Source organism: Ovis aries, chromosome 23, assembly GCF_016772045.2.
Source record: "Ovis aries strain OAR_USU_Benz2616 breed Rambouillet chromosome 23, ARS-UI_Ramb_v3.0, whole genome shotgun sequence".
In the NCBI taxonomy this organism is placed as follows: domain Eukaryota; kingdom Metazoa; phylum Chordata; class Mammalia; order Artiodactyla; family Bovidae; genus Ovis; species Ovis aries.
The window spans coordinates 23,752,392-23,768,506 of record NC_056076.1 but is presented as its reverse complement, the minus strand read 5'-3'; the positions used below and the strand labels follow the sequence as shown (position 1 = coordinate 23,768,506).

Genomic DNA, 16,115 nt, shown 5'->3' with positions numbered 1-16,115 from the left:
GTGTTTATAATGTCAACATATGTAAGTGCACAAATGTTAAGAAGAGAGATGTAAGTTTTTTAGGAAAAATCTTTTTTCTAGAGGACAGAATAAAAGGAAGCATAGTACATGTCAACAGGAGAGAACAGGGAGCTGAAAGTCTCCATCGTGCTCTGGTTAGACGACCCCAGAGCAGCCTATCTCCAGAGGCTCAGTGTTTGTAACTGTACCTTAAGGGCTTTAACTAGATCCCTTCCAGCTCCACATATCTGTGACTCTGTGAACATTCTCAGTGGCTAGCATATCACAGGCCATTGCTTTGGGATATTGGTTGTTAGGCCTTAGGCTTCATGAATTCGGTGACAACTGTGCATCTCTTGGGCTTCCTTGGTGGCTCAATGGTAAAGAATCCGCCTGCCAAGCAGGAGATGCAAGTTTGAGCCCTGGATTGGGAAGATCCCTTGGAGGAGGAAATGGCAGCCCACTCCAGTATTCTTGCCTAGAAAATCCCATGGACAGAGAGGATCCTGGCAGGCTACATTCCATAGGGTTGCAAAGAGTCAGACATGACTTAGCAATTGAGCACACACACATGCGTTTCTCAGTTAGTATGAGTAAGTGAACAGTGTGTGTTGGGACATGTATGAAATTTAGCACACTGTGGATTTCCAAAATAAACTGCCCAACCCATGTTATTTTGGAGGCAGAAAACTAAAGTTGCCCTTGCTTTCAATATAACATACTGCTAATAACAAAATCCCTTTGGAAGGCAGAGCACTCTCACAAAAACAGTCTCATTCCCTCTTTATAACAACTCTGTGAAGGAAATAGACCGGAAATAGCCAGGCTCATTTTACAACTGAATTTACAAACTTGTATTGTGTGCTTATTATATGTATAAGGCAGCATGCTAGGTGGTATGGGACCACATAAAACCTCCAGCCTTCGACTTGGGAGGTTGTTGGAGAAACTAAAGTACACAGCCTGGGATCACAGCTGAGAATTCTAGTCTTGAGCCTTCCTTGGGGCTTTCTCCTTTATGTCAAATTAAGACCAGTAAATTCAAACAGAGTCAAGGTCCTGCTTTTTCATGCCAGCCAGGAAGATAAGTGGAAAGCTTAACTATTTTTAGTTCACCTCATTTGAAGAGGGTTCCTTTCCCTTGGGCTTCCTTTCCATTCATATATGTTCCATTTAATATGTTTAATTTCCATGCCGAATGAAGTCACTGTTTGATGTTTTGTAGATTAAAACAGAGGTTAAATTTTTTTAATTTTCATATTCGTGCTGCATTTATTGTTGCTTTTTTTTTTACCCCCAAAAGCCCATTCCTGGATTTAGGGGTTGGCCCTTAAAAAAACGTGGTTATTCCCTGCCCTTGAGTTCATATGCTCCTCTGGAATCATGTGCACATGCGCCTCTTCGGTGCTCCCTTATGCTTACTTTATCTTTTCATTTCTGCCCCGCCCCACCCTACCCCCCGCCCCCCGCCTCCTTCCTGTAGATCCAGCTTTCCAAAATCGGGCCACCCTTTATCATCAAGAGCCAACCCGTCTCCAAACCAGAGGCTCGTGCGTCTTCCAGCACCTCGGTCAGTAGCGGGAGGAACACGGGAGCCCGGACCCTGGCAGACATCAAGGCCCGAGCGCAGCAAGCCAGGGCCCAGCGCGAGGCGGCGGCAGCCGCAGCTGTGGCAGCCGCGGCCAGCATCGTCTCAGGTGCCATGGGGAGCCCCGGAGAGGGCGGGAAGGCCCGGACCCTGGCGCACATCAAAGAGCAGACGAAGGCCAAGCTCTTTGCTAAGCATCAAGCACGAGCCCACCTCTTCCAGAACCCGAAAGAGCCCCGGGGGCCTCCCCTGCTTGGCCCAAAGGAAGGGCCTCCAAGCTTAGACGTTGTCTCTCCTGCCCCTGAAACAAAAATTGAAGGCTCGCCTGGCGTCATCATTGTCAACCCGAACTGCCGATCTCCCAGCAACAAGGCCGCGCACCTCCGGGACACCGTCACGGTTCTACAGCAGCCTCTCAACCCGACGAAACTTCCAGAAACCGCCACAGACTTATCTGTGCATAGTTCTGACGAAAACACACCTGTGTCACACTTACCTGAGAAAATGGTTTCATCTACCTCTTCTGAAAATAGCAGTGTGCCCATGCTTTTTAATAAAAACCCCGTCCCCGCGTCTGTCTGCAGCACCGCTCTGTCGGGAGCCATTAAAGAGCATCCCTTTGTGAGTCCTGTTGATAAATCCGCCGTCCTAATGTCTGTTGACAGTGCAAACGCTACAATTTCTGCTTGTAACATAAGCATGTTAAAAACCATCCAGGGAACGGACACCCCATGCATAGCCATTATACCAAAATGTATGGAGAGCACACCTCTCCCTGCCCCCTCAGAGGGCTCAGGCTCGGCCAGCCCCCGCAATGACCAGCTGGCACTGGTACCCAGCAGCAGTGCTGGCAGCCTCAGCTCTGCTCAGTACACCTCCGTGCCAGCTCCCTCGATTGGAAGCAACTTGCCCAACCATCTCCCCACTAGCTCTGTTTTGATGCCCCCAACGGGAATGAACAACAGATACCCTTCTGAGAAGATAGCCATGCCTGGGAGCGAAGAACCGGCCACCGTGCCCATGGGCACCACTGTGAGAGCCTCCCTCAGCTGTAGGGACCCTGTTTCAGTCACCGACGCCCTGGTGGCACGCCCACCCGTGGCAGTGTTTTCTGGGAGCATGCTGACCATCAGCTCTTATGATAGCCCTCCCAAGTTAAGTGCCGAAAGCCTGGAAAAGACTTCAGGGACTCGGAACAGGGGAGACCCTTCTGGGAAACCTCAGCCAACCCCGGGCGGCTTCACACCAGCAGCCATAAACCGATCGATCCCGTGTAAGGTCATCGTGGACCACAGCACCACGCTCACCTCCACCCTGTCTCTGACGGTTTCCCTAGAGAGCACAGAAGCTGGCTTGGAGCTCCAGACCCGGCCCGGGAGGACGGAGGCAACCGGGGCACCCGTGGCCTTCCCGCAGGTGTCTGTCATCAGCAGGCCTGAGCCAGTGGCCCTTGAAGGCGGAGATCACGGTTCCAGTTTCATCGCGGCTTCCGCGGCCGAGCAAGACAGTCAGACGATGAAGGCCACTTGTCCGGGTCTTCGTGAAGGACTCCTGGTTGTTCCCGATAAATTAAAAGAGGGGCATCCCCCAAGTCACAGCTTTGCCGAGCAGGCGCGTGGCTCAGCCGCATTCAAGAGTGAAGCTGACACCACCTGTAGCCATCCATACAACCCGGGCAGCCGGATCTGCTGGAGTGAGGACGGGATGCGGAGCACGGGCCAGCCTCCGCCCAGCCATCCGGCTTCCAGCAAACAGAAGGACTATCTGGAGCAGAGCTGTCCCAAGTCCATCAAGACCGAGCATGCCAGCTACTCGCACGTGGCGGAACTTCAGCCCCGGAATCTCATCACAAGCGTCACGCTCCCCGTGAAGTCCGAACCTCACGACGTGGACAAGGGCTTCAGGATGGACACTGAAGACTTCCCCAGCTCCGAGCTGCCTGCTCCGGCCGCCGAGGCAGCCCCGAGTGCGCAGCCGCCGCAGACCGTGAAGGCCCCCGCCTCCGGGCCCCTGGAGGAGGCCGTCTCTTTGGCCACAGACAACCTGAAGCGGGTGCCCAGCGCTGGGAGCTCCAGCTGCCGCCTGTCGTCGGTGGAGGCCAACAACCCCCTCGTCACACAGTTACTCCAGGGCAACCTGCCTCTGGAGAAAGTGTTGCCGCAGCCCAGATTGGGAGCCAAGCTGGAGATCAACAGGCTCCCCCTGCCTCTTCCGACTACCTCAGCGGGTAAAGCAGCCCCGGAGAGGAACGTGGTTGAGATGCCCCTCAGCTCGCCCAATCCAGATGGGAAGGGCTACTTGGCCGGAGCCCTGGCACCGCTCCAAATGAGGAAGCGAGAGAACCACCCCAAGAAGAGGGTGGCTAGGACCGCGGGGGAGCACACGCAAGTGAAATGTGAGCCAGGGAAACTGCTGGTGGACCCCGACGTGAAAGGGGTGCCCTGTGTCCTCGGCTCCGGCCTGAGTCCGCTGGCACACAGCCAACCTCTGAAGCAGGAGTGGCTGAACAAGCACCCTGCGCAGAGCAGGATTGCTCACAGCCCTGAGGTCAAACAGCAGAAGCGGCTGCTCCCCTCGTGTAGCTTCCAGCAGACCCTGTTTCACGTCGACAAGAACGGGGGCTTCCATCCCGACCCCGGGACCTCGCACAGACAGCAGTTTTACCAAATGCCTCTGACACCCAGGGGCCCCCTTCCTCCAGCAGCTCTGTTACCGGCCTCTGCCAAGAGCTCAGCAGGCTGTAATGCGTTCGCCTTCAACAGGCACCTTGAACAGAAGGGACTGGGGGAGGTTGGCCTTTCCTCGGCGCCTCACCAGCTGAGGTTAGCCAACATGGCACCCCCCAACGTGCCCATTAAAGAAGGTGATGACGTCGGGGGGACCCCGCACGGAATGCCTCACAAGGCCCTGGTGCATCTCCCGCCGCCTCCGCCTCCGCCCCCGCCCCCGCCCCCCTTGGCCCTGCCCCCGCCGCCCCCGCCCCCGCCACCTCCGCTACCTCCACCTCATCCTAACCCAGAAGTTCCACCCGAGCAAAAACAACCGCCGGTTACCATGGAAACCACTAAGAGACTCAGTTGGCCACAGTCCACGGGCATATGTAGCAATATAAAATCGGAACCTCTTTCTTTTGAGGAAGGTTTGAGCAGCAGCTGCGAACTGGGCATGAAACAAGTTTCCTACGACCAGAATGAGATGAAAGAACAGTTGAAGGCCTTTGCGCTGAAAAATGCCGATTTCTCTTCCTATTTGCTTTCCGAGCCGCAAAAGCCTTTTACCCAATTAGCTGCTCAGAAAATGCAGGTGCAGCAACAACAGCAGCTCTGTGGAAACTATCCAACCATCCACTTCGGGAGCACAAGCTTCAGAAGGGCCACGTCTGCCATTGAAAAGTCCATTGGGGTTTTGGGAAGTGGCTCCAGTCCCACCACGGGCCTGCCCGCTCAAAACGCCCAGATGCCTGTTCAGAACTTTGCCGACAGCAGCAACGCTGACGAATTGGAACTGAAATGCTCTTGCCGGCTGAAAGCCATGATTGTGTGCAAAGGCTGCGGGGCCTTCTGCCACGACGACTGCATAGGGCCTTCTAAACTCTGTGTCGCTTGCCTGGTTGTGCGATAAAAGCCGAGTGAAAGGTGCAGTATCCCTTTTCCTCTACGGAAAAGCCAAACGGCATCATCAACAACACATTGAGTCACTCTGGGGTCTATCCCATGCTAATTTATTTTAGTTTGGAACAGAGGCTCTTTTCTGTATCTCATATTGTTTTCTGGCGTTTCTGGGAGAGGGGAGATCGCATCCCAGCCAAGGGGCTCAGCAGCATGTCTTTTGCATATTCAGTTGCTATTTGCAACTCCTGGAAAATTTCTACACGTGTGTATACAGGTCACTCCCTCCCAATTTGTTGGTTAAAAAAAAAAAAAAATCCAGGTGTAGCAAGGAAAAGGACAATTTAATTACTTCATGGTAACCAGAAATGGAGATGTAGAAAGAGATTGGTAAAAGCAATTTTGAGGTGGTGATACATTCTTCTACAGGTAAACCATTCCAGTGAGGGTTCCCACAGTTGACTCCTTTGGATCTGCCTTCACCATAAGTGATGACATTCTGTTTGGCAAAGGGAATCTGATTTAAGTGTATGATTCCTTGTATTTACTCATATCACAAGAGATATTAAAGGAGGTATACCTTTAATGAACTCCACTGTCCTTACTCTGTTTCCTCCCTTTTGACTCTTTTCGGAGATGGGCAGATTACCTGGATCTGCCTTGGACATGGCACACACATCATAGTGAAATGTCTTTTCTGCCTGAAATTGCAGTGTGGGCCTCTTGCCCAGCAGTCTGATTCAAGCCTCTTGACACATGAGACTGTAAGAGGCCCAGAGGATTTCAGAGCTTTGTGCGTGGCTGGCTTCTAAGAGCAAGTATGAAAAAAGATGCCCCGAAATTCAGAGCAAACAAGTAAAATGCTGTGTATGCAAACACACCTAAATGGGTTGATGATGTAAATATCGGTCCATTCTATTCACTCTAATACAGTTACTGGATATTGAGATTGGGGGGAAATAATCATAGCCCTTTATTGATGACACCATTGCATTCTGACTTCTGACTCTGCAGAGGTTGGCCATTTCTTTTTTAAAGTGTCATTGATGACCAAAGGGACTCTAGAAGGCTGAAGTGTTGACATTTTTCCAAACAAGTTTTTTCCTCGTGAGTCAGGATCTCTGTAATTGCATCTGACTCTGAACTAGTCCTTTAGAATTGCTGTGGGTGTTCCATGACTTGGTTTCCCCCCACCCTCAGGTGAATTCAGTGCGTCCTTCACATTTGGGGTAGTGGAACTACTTTTGAAAAAGGGATACTGCATCTTACAACTGTTCTCAATGTTTAGCCGAGAGTCTGGGCATTGAGTATTTGAGTTGCATTCCATGGACTTCAGCCACCCTCGTGCCGGAGGACAGCTGTAGTTTCAGCAGGCTCTGTTCCTAAAGCAGGTTCGAAAGCACATGCACACTGCGGGAAGATGAAAGAACAAAAACCATGTCCATTTTAACTTCATATTAGCCGAGCACAAAATGGGGAGTACCTTAAACCCACTGGTCGACTGTGGCGGTAGAAAATCTGGGTGTGGGGGGGCGTCTTCTGTATTCAGGGTAAGAATGACAGTTGTTTTCACAAGGCATCGTCCTAATCAAAGTTAACTTTTGACATTCCCTTAAATTACGTCTTAAAATTTGACTGGAATGAGTGGAAATTACATTCCTGAGGATTAAAAAAAAAGCTTGCAATTTTTTTGATAGTAGTCAACCATGGCATTTTTTTTTCCTCCATGTTTATTACTGTGATGTTGCCAAATTTTATTAAGTGATATGTCATTTTTACTAACAAATTGCTGATAGTGAAAGATACTTAGGAAGAAATCAAAGCAAATAAGGCCTACCTCCGTGGCTGAGATTCAGTGCTTCAGTTGCTGTCACTTCTGTTTTTCACATTAAAATTAACAGAATTAGTGGCTGAGAATATTAGCAATGCACTTAACCAGCCCTTCCCAAGAAAAGCAGCATTCGTTCCAGCGGATCCTTAGTTCACTCTGCACCAGGTGGTTTGAGTGGTATCCTCATCAGTGGGTCTCCATGGTCTGCTTGGCTCTGATGTTGGCTCGGAAGGGCACGCTCACAGAGGGGCACCCCTGAAACGTAGACACTTGCATGCCACCTCCTCCTCCCAAGTTTAGTTGCTCCTCTACCAGTGTCAGATACTGTCCACACCAGCAGATTCAGCATTACCCTAGTAACTGACACCTTGTTGAAACTCCGGTCTACAAAACCTTTGCACTCTGCATATGAGATACAATTGAGGCTGATATGATACTGAGCTCGTTATCAATTCCATCATTGTGGAACATTGCCCGCAAGTTACTCACTGGGAATAAAGAAAAGTGTCCTTCTCTCTTTTCTGATTTTTCACATGATTAAGTTTGGAGAATCAGTTGCTGATCACATGTGGATTCTATCACCCTGTTCCAAAGAGCATAATATTTCTCTGCCCTTGCTCTTTCTCTGCCCTTGTTTAAATTCCCAGTGTTCACATATGGTTTATATTACTGAAGAATTAAAGCTTTGCACTCGAAAGATGGAAACAAAAATTCACAAGTAAAGCATAGGTCAGATATGTTATGAATGGCCATTTAATATATATACAAAAGCCAGTATATTTGGATTAGGTGAGCAAGTGCTTAGTGTCTTGATTTCCACTGATATCTGCCTATGTGCAAATGGAGTATATTATTTGCTACATGTTTACCATGGTATAATGTGCAAATTTTAGTGTGTGTGTTATCCTGGTAATTGGACACTGTGATATCCATATCAGGAACATGGCTTGCACATCTATCATGGAATTTTTTTTATTATTAATTTCACAAAGGTTGTATTTCCCTAAGTAGCACTTTTGAAACCAGGGGTGGAAGAAAACTGCTATTCCCTGATCCCTCTCCTATATGATATACATCTGCCTGAAGTTGTATAAAGACATTTAGGTAGTTAATGGGCATGCTAATATGAACGTTCTCATGCAAGAGTCATTTTCAGAATGAAAAAATTTTTCCTTCCCCAAAGTGAGAATAGCAGAAATGTTGGCGACCTGAGCACCATAGTTACATAGACTATTTCCCTGCTAAGGTCTAGTTTGAAGGAAAAAACTTGAAAACAAACCTATGAGGTTGAGCCTGGTTGCTATAAAGACTTTGTGGTGGTATGTGTTTTGGGGATGAGCTGTGGAAGGTTTAGTTGACTTCTAGAGCTGGAGAGTCTTACTCATTCAAAATAAACAGACACAAGCTGGTGCGTGCGGTGCTTCAGAGGACAGCCAAGAGTAAGAATCCAAGATGCTACAGCCCCATGGCCTTTACAAACACTCGCACAATTTCTAAAGGGGAAATTACTGTGGCCTTGGTTTCCCAGTTCCTTCTGGGTCTGGTCAAATCCCAGGTGACAGAAGCTGAAGCCGAGTTAAGGGTCGTATCTGCTCTGTAGTGTGGAGGCCAGCACCGGGCTAGCGACCTGGAGGGAGTGAGCCCACCGAATACGCAGAGCCCAGAGTCACTGTCCATGTTCTAGGGAACAATGTGAAGAGTCCTGGAAAAGGAACTCACCAGACTGTCGGGGGCCGATGTAGCCAAAACGTCACTGAATAGAAAAAAAATCTTGTCTTCAGTCCTCATGCTTTGTCACTGTAAAGCGAACAAAAAGCATTTTTACTATAATTTAAAGGAGCTGCTTTTTTTATAGCACATACTATTTCGCTTTGTACTCTCTTTGATAGTTGCAGAATAATTTAGACTGTAGAAAAAACTTTGTTGTATTTGTACTGTTCATGAATGTTTCAAAGAAAGTGCTTTACTTGGTTGCCATAATTTTTCTTGTACTGCTGTATTTTTCCCCCCTGGCTTCATGGAAACCTAATCTGACTCATATTTTCAGTACACTTTTTTAACGTGTGTTTGTGTGTATTTTTTTTTTTCCCTTTGGTCAGTATTCTGAATGTTTACATCTGTTTGACATTAGCCATTTAATGCCTTTTTTAAAAGGCGGTATTACTCTTACAGTGTAACAGCAAAATGTGAATCAACCCAAACATAACATGCATGACAAATACAGATTGGGGGGCAAAGGCCCGGAACGTACACAGACATTTTATATCAGCATACAGCAAAGTCCAACCCTCCTTCAGCCCTCTACCAAAGAATATATTATTCCCACAGGAAAAACTCAGAAAAGGTGTGTAAAATCCTCAGAAGGGGGAGCAGTTGAATCAGTAAGACTGCTACAATTTAATACTGTTATGCTTGCTTTGATACCTGACTAAATGTGACGGAGTGCAACAAGCATTGAAACAATTCTTAGGCAGTGTTTTGTTTAGAATTCAGGGATCATGCATTCTTTAATGGTGCTGTTTGTTTTTTATTTCTTTTCTACAAAGAAAAAAAAAAGTGTTGCCTAAAAAAGTGACTGCTCACGATACCATAAGTTAAATGAAATGTTTGTCTTTCCATGTTTCTGTTTTCCCCTTTCTCTAAAGTAATGATTTGGGTTTCAATATTAAAATATTCTGGGAGAAAATAAAGAAATTCAACCTTCAATTATTGTCATTTCTAATTTTTAATATGAATTTTAAATTTTTAATGAAATGAGGTGGTTTATATACACATAAATGTACTAATAAATACATTGGACATTTTACTTAACAAAAAGTTTATAAGCAGAACAAACCATATACTCCTAAATTTTCTACCCTTATTGGTATGGTGAATTTTCAACATACAGTTGTAACTATTACTACAAAGGTTTCCTCTTTGAAATTAACCGTATCTATTATGCTTATTTAAAAATATATTTGAATCTTCTTGTTTTCATACAAATATTGTTAATTCCTTATACCAAAAGAAAGGTAAGTTAGACAAAATGTTACTACCATATTTAACTTTCAAAATGAATTACCTCTCAAAATTCTTTTTTAAAATAATTGCAGGTTAGTTTTCCTTTTCTTGCATTAAATATTACAGATAGATTGATATGAATAAAATGCTCTGAACCATTAAAATCACCTCAGTTGTATTTACATTGGTTAAGGAAATATGCATATCTTTACAGTAAGATGAAGCTGAAAGTATTAAACATAATTAGCTGTTAAATCTGAGTTCAGCTGTTTTCATCTACACAGAAAATGCGGTCTTTAGCCACCAGATGGCGAAAAAGGATGTTTACTTTTGGAGGAAAATAAAAACATGCTTCTTCCTTCTCATAGATTAAATGATTATAGTAATGAAAATACAGCTTATTCAAGTAAGGCAATGAAATAAATACTTGTAATTGACACTAAATTATTTTCACTATAATACTGGCACTCCTTTTTCGTCCTATACAGAATGTTTTCTTAATTTTATTTAGCATTGTGGAATTTTTCTTTTATTGTTTTCATTACATTACTGCCCAGGCATCGTCTGTTCCAAAATTCATCACAGAAAATTGAACCACCAAGCATTCTCTAAGGTGACATTTCTTGAAACTTATCTGATTATGTTTTAATTTGTTTATTCTCATAATAGGTATATTAAGCAATTTTCATATAAATATTTATTCTTAATATATTAATGTGACCTTATTGAAGGAACAGTTGCTCTTAGGATCTAAGGTACATATTTGTATCTATTATGACCTTATCTGAGAACAAATGATTTACCCAGTGATTCAACAAGCTCTTAAATATTATTTAGAAAGAACCTCACCGGGAAAATAGTTGTTACAACAGTTTTGGACTTCTTCCTGCAGGATAGAGTTGAACATCAGTCTTAGAAAGTGTGTCGCCTTGAATTTCTTTGAAGACAGTGGGTGCAGTTGGCATGAACTTATTACGTCAAGTTCAGTGCACACGTCATTATCCACAGTGAAACAGAAATCAGAAGTTGGAGTCCTCCAGTGTCACAGCTAATCTGGAAGTCTAGATTGGCCAATGAACCCAGTCTTTTTATCTGCAGAAACTTTTCTCCAGTTGCTAGTCAGTAAATTACATACATTCTCACCAACTGGAGGAGGGTCCCGGATTTACAAAGCAAAGGTTGATTTTTTTCTGCTATTTTATTTAAAAGTTTTATTATGTTTTTCAGCTATATTAAATAATATTCCATTTTTATACCTATCAGTAACGCTGATAGTGAATATATTTAGCAATCCTGCAAAGCATAGGCAATCCAAACTGAAGCCAGACAAATAGAAAAAGGTGGTCCTATTACAACAAATCGATGAAGATTGGCTGAAGATAAGTTCTGTGAACAAAGGGATTCCCTGAATCTGCTTTTATCAATAGTTAGCATGTATACTTCATATATCCATTGCATTTATGGGGAAGTTTGTTTTTTAGTTATCTAAGCTAAAATTTCCACCTACAATCTGTGTGTGTGTGTGTGTGTGTGTGTGTTTTAAGGAAATTATTTAGAGATGGTTCAAAGGTGAGCTTTAACCCAAACACAACAAAAAGTCCAGGCATTTCCCTCTGTTGCTGTTTACAAGTACCTTGTTTGGTGGATGCCCTCCATAAACAGCAACTTGGCTAAAGGAGGGAACACCTGCTGCTTCAACAGAAGGTCCTGGACACTTGAGATAAGTAAGATCATTTATTTTTCTGGGTACTCACCACAGTGTCTTGATTTCTCATAAGCTGGTTAAACGGTACATGGAAAGTAGGTTTCACCTTTGATCCAAATGTATCTGTGGTTTCATATTATGGTTTTATTTCAGAAAACTGCTAATTTCCAAATCCTCATTTTTTTAATGAAGAGAGAACATAGAGGTAGTGCAGAACTATGGTTTTATTTCCTTGATTCATTTGGCTTTCGGTGAAAAAGGTTGGCCTCAATAACTGCAGGAACCATAGGAGTTTCTCCTGGATGTTCTTTTTCTATGAAGAAGCAATAGCATTTAATGCATGTCCATTTATATGGAAATTTTAAAAACATTTCTTCCTGTAATATACAATTCATTTGTCAATTGATGAATTTAAATCTCATAATGAGAAATTGAAAGGCTTAAGTGGGGAAGTTCTCCTTGATGTTTCTAAATAGAAGTCACTGATACCTGTTATACCTCTTCTTGCTTTAACATGTGAACTCGATGTAGACTTTTTTTGTATCACATAGTTTTTTTGGCTTTATTTTTATTTTTAGTAAAACAGTCTTTATATTTGCAGGGAAAACAGAGCTATGGGTTGGCATCTTAAAAAATTCAATAATTCAAAAACATTTTCCAAACTACATTTAGAGTAGGACTTAATGGATAGCTCATTATCTCTCATCTTGATGTCTATAATTTCTTCATTGTTAGAGGGCCAGTTGGAGCCTACAAGATACTTTTTGACCAAGAGAAAAACAGTGTGAGATTGGTAACAGCTTCTTTTTTTCCGTCTTCTGACATTGAAATGATTCTCTTTTTTTATTTTTGAGGTGTAATTGGTATATAACACACTAGTTCCAGGTTAATGATTTAATATTTGAATTTATATTTAGTTAATGATTTGATATTTGAATATATTTTAAATTGATCATCACAGGAAGAGGAGTTAATACCCATCATAATACATAGTTACAATTTTTTTCTTGTGATAAGGACTTTGAAGATCTACTCTCTAATCATCTTTAAACCATGCTATTCAGTGCTGTTAAGTATGGTCACGTGTTGTACATTGCATTCACGAGGCTTGTATGTGTGTGCTCAGTCACGTCTGATTCTTTGCAACCCCATGGACTGTAGCTCACCAGGCTCCTCTGTCCATGGAATTTTCCAGGCAAGAAGTCTGGAATGGGTATTTATTTCCCACCTGGAATTTTGTACCTTTTCACCCATTTCACCCACCTCCCTCTACCAACCTCTGACAACCACCTGACGGTCTGTTTTCTGTACCCAGGAGGTTGGAAACCCATGGGATCTTTCTTGTCCAAAAACCTTTCCTTGGCAAAAACTTGGAGTAATCGAAGACACCACACTCTGCAGTTTCAGATTTCTACTTATGATTTTCTTAGTAATAAATACATCTTTTTCAAATCTTTAGCCTTCATGGTCTGAATATGAAGATTTTATAAATTCTCTTCATGGAAGTAAACTTACAGAGATTTAGCTGTATACTATGCCAAATACGGCAATTTCTCAGAGCTGTTCTTAAAAGGCACATTGTCTTTATTAAAAATAATAAGAAATATGTATGAAATACTGTGTACCAAATACTGCAAAGCATTCCATATGTGTTAATTACCACATTGTAGAAAAATCCAAAAGGGAAGCCCTGCTAGTATATCCATGGAATAAACAAGGAACCTGAGGTTAGAGAATTTACAGAAAAGAATACACAGGTTATACTTGGAGTTTGAAAGAAGGTTTTCCAGAGACCAAAGCATATCCTCTTATTTATCTATGAAACACAATGGCTGCTACCTATACTGCTGAGTACTGGGGCTACTAAGGAAAAACAGAGGATCCCAAAATCTTTAAAAAGTATGGGCTAGTGGGAAAGATGATCAGTAATTTTATTATGGCAAGAGTGTAGCCAAGACATGTACAAGGTGCAGTGGGGAAAGTAAACTGAGTGGATGAGGCCATTTAAGATTGCAACTGGACAAGAAAGACACCTCCACGGGGGCATCCACTGCTCACAACTGACAAAGCCTCAGGGCCATCCCACTGGGAAAGAGGGCATGCTCTTCCGTGGCAGCATCCCAATGGTTTCTCTTGAATAGGACTCTGCCATATCAGTCTTAACTGCTAATGATCTCTGCAAGGTGTACAGTGCTTTACACATTTCACAGCCATGTCTCTAAGACCTTCTTATATGACTCCAGGAACTTGTTTGGATATTGGTAATACTGACAATGGACTTTGTAAACATTAGCAACATATTAAAACAATGCGGTAGCCAATGTTAGTGATACTTGTTAATTTTTTTAATGAATGTAACACATATTCCTATATTAAAATGTCAAATAGTATTACAGAGACTAGTTTAAAAAATAGCAGTGCACTGATATACATTGCAATGTGGGGTATTTTTTTAAGGACATGACTTGACTTCTGACTATTCATGCAATTCAGTAGGGTTCTGATAAAACAAAAATCAAGTCCTGCACAGGCAAGATGTAGGTTTGGATTGAAGTCAGGGAACCCCCAGTGCCTTGTCCCGTGCTTCTGAGGAATAAAGGCATCCTGATTTGCTGGTGATCACAAGACAAAATTATTTTGACCACTGGGGAAAGTGAAAGGGCACAGAAGAGGCAGTCAGCAGATAACCACAGGATATAGTGCCAGAGATAAACATCACCAGTATTTTTCCAAGCAAGTCTTGGTTGGTTAAGTCCTACTGCTCCACTCATTCCAGCCCAGGTAACATCAGTGATTAACTATCACCATATAGAGAAAAATATTCAGGAGCCCCAGTGGCCTCTGTCCCCCTGTCTCTTATGCCACTGCTGTAAGAACATGAATGAATTATTCACACTGTATTCAGTGTCTGACTTACCATCTTCCCCCTAGGGCCAAGCTGTCTTTTAATACTTCTTACTCATAAATATGTTTCTTTAAGCCCCCTGGCAAGCTAATATTTTAAGTATTTAATAAGCAATTATTTGAAGACAGATCAAAGCAACAATTTATTTGTGAGGTTAGATTGTGTGAACACATGCATTTTGCTATTTCCAAAATGAGATGCTTTAACTTCCCTTTCTACCCAAGAGTGTGTCATCTCACTGAAGGTGAGCAGAGCTTCCTCCTGACCCACAATACTTGTAAGGGGATTCTAACAACTGGGCATTTCCAGTTCTAAGCCCCATCCAACACTCAATGAATGAATGTTTAATTGATCCACATTGCTATACCGGCTGTTGAATTATAGGAGACAGAAGTTCTTACTTATGACTTGATTCTTCAAGAAATATAAAGTTACCAAACATTTTTTAGTGTTTTGTGCCTCAGCATTGTCATAAGATAGAAGGAATTTCCTTAGAAAATGTCATTCAAATGTAACTTTCCAGGAAGCATCTTATTTCCCAGAGCAGCGTGGATGTGGATGGGAGGAATAATAAGAGGATTGATGTTTCAAAGAGCGAAATCTTTGAAGTCATAATTTAATTTATTGGCTAATTTATCTAGGTTCAGAGTCAAAATATTTAGGCAATGTAGTATGAGAAGCAAACTACATTTCTACATCTTGTATTGGCAGAATTACCCTTTCTCACTTAAAAGAGAAAGATGAAAAGAAAGAGACCTCCTTTGTTTGGAGAATGATTTGTCACCAAATTCGACTCATCTGGAGAAAACAGCACAGATGGTCTGGTTTGCTTCAGGTTTGTGGTTCCGTGCCCTGCATGATTCACCCGCAAAGGTAAATCAGCATCTCATTGCATTCTGGATTCACAGTCATAGTAATAGATAGTCATGTCAATAACATTCTTCAGACTTCAGGAGGAAAACGAAGTTAGAGATTATTTTTCCCCACAGTTCTACATTCACGTGAATGAGGTGATGCTTAAAAAATACCTTTGCTTCCCACTAGCTAGCTATTTTATAAATGTTAATGTGAATGTGCCAGGGGGAGCTCAGCTCTGCACTCCCTGATGACCTGGATGGGTGGAGGGTCGGGGAGAGGTTCAAGAGGGAGGTTATATGTGTATATATAGAGCTGACTCACTTCACTGTACAGCAGAAACTAACGCAACATTGTAAAGCAATTATACTCCAATAAAACACATACACACACAAACAGCTTTGCAAGCTTAATAAAATTCAGGATGGCTTAAGCTCTCTGGCTCAGATCAAGTAAATCATTCTTTTATTTTAAAAAATGAATATCAAACTAATTTATCAGAAACGAAAATCTTTAGCAGGCATTTGGCTATCCTTACACATGGTCATTTCCTTAACTGTTGTTGTGGGGCCATTAATGTGTATAATTTACCTGCAAGGATGGATATTTAAAACGTACTT

General features: G+C 43.1%; 1 protein-coding gene across 1 annotated transcript in view; it reads left to right on the top strand.

Moving 5' to 3' along the window:
* The window catches only part of ASXL3 (ASXL transcriptional regulator 3), a 200,229-nt gene extending 190,496 nt beyond the window's left edge, over positions 1-9,733 (top strand). Inside the window, exon 12 of the mRNA XM_060405208.1 lies at positions 1,484-9,733. Coding sequence (XP_060261191.1) covers positions 1,484-5,209 — 3,726 coding nt within the window. The 3' untranslated portion in view covers positions 5,210-9,733. The remainder of the gene's footprint in view (positions 1-1,483) is intronic.
* The last annotated feature ends 6,382 nt before the right edge of the window (positions 9,734-16,115 follow it).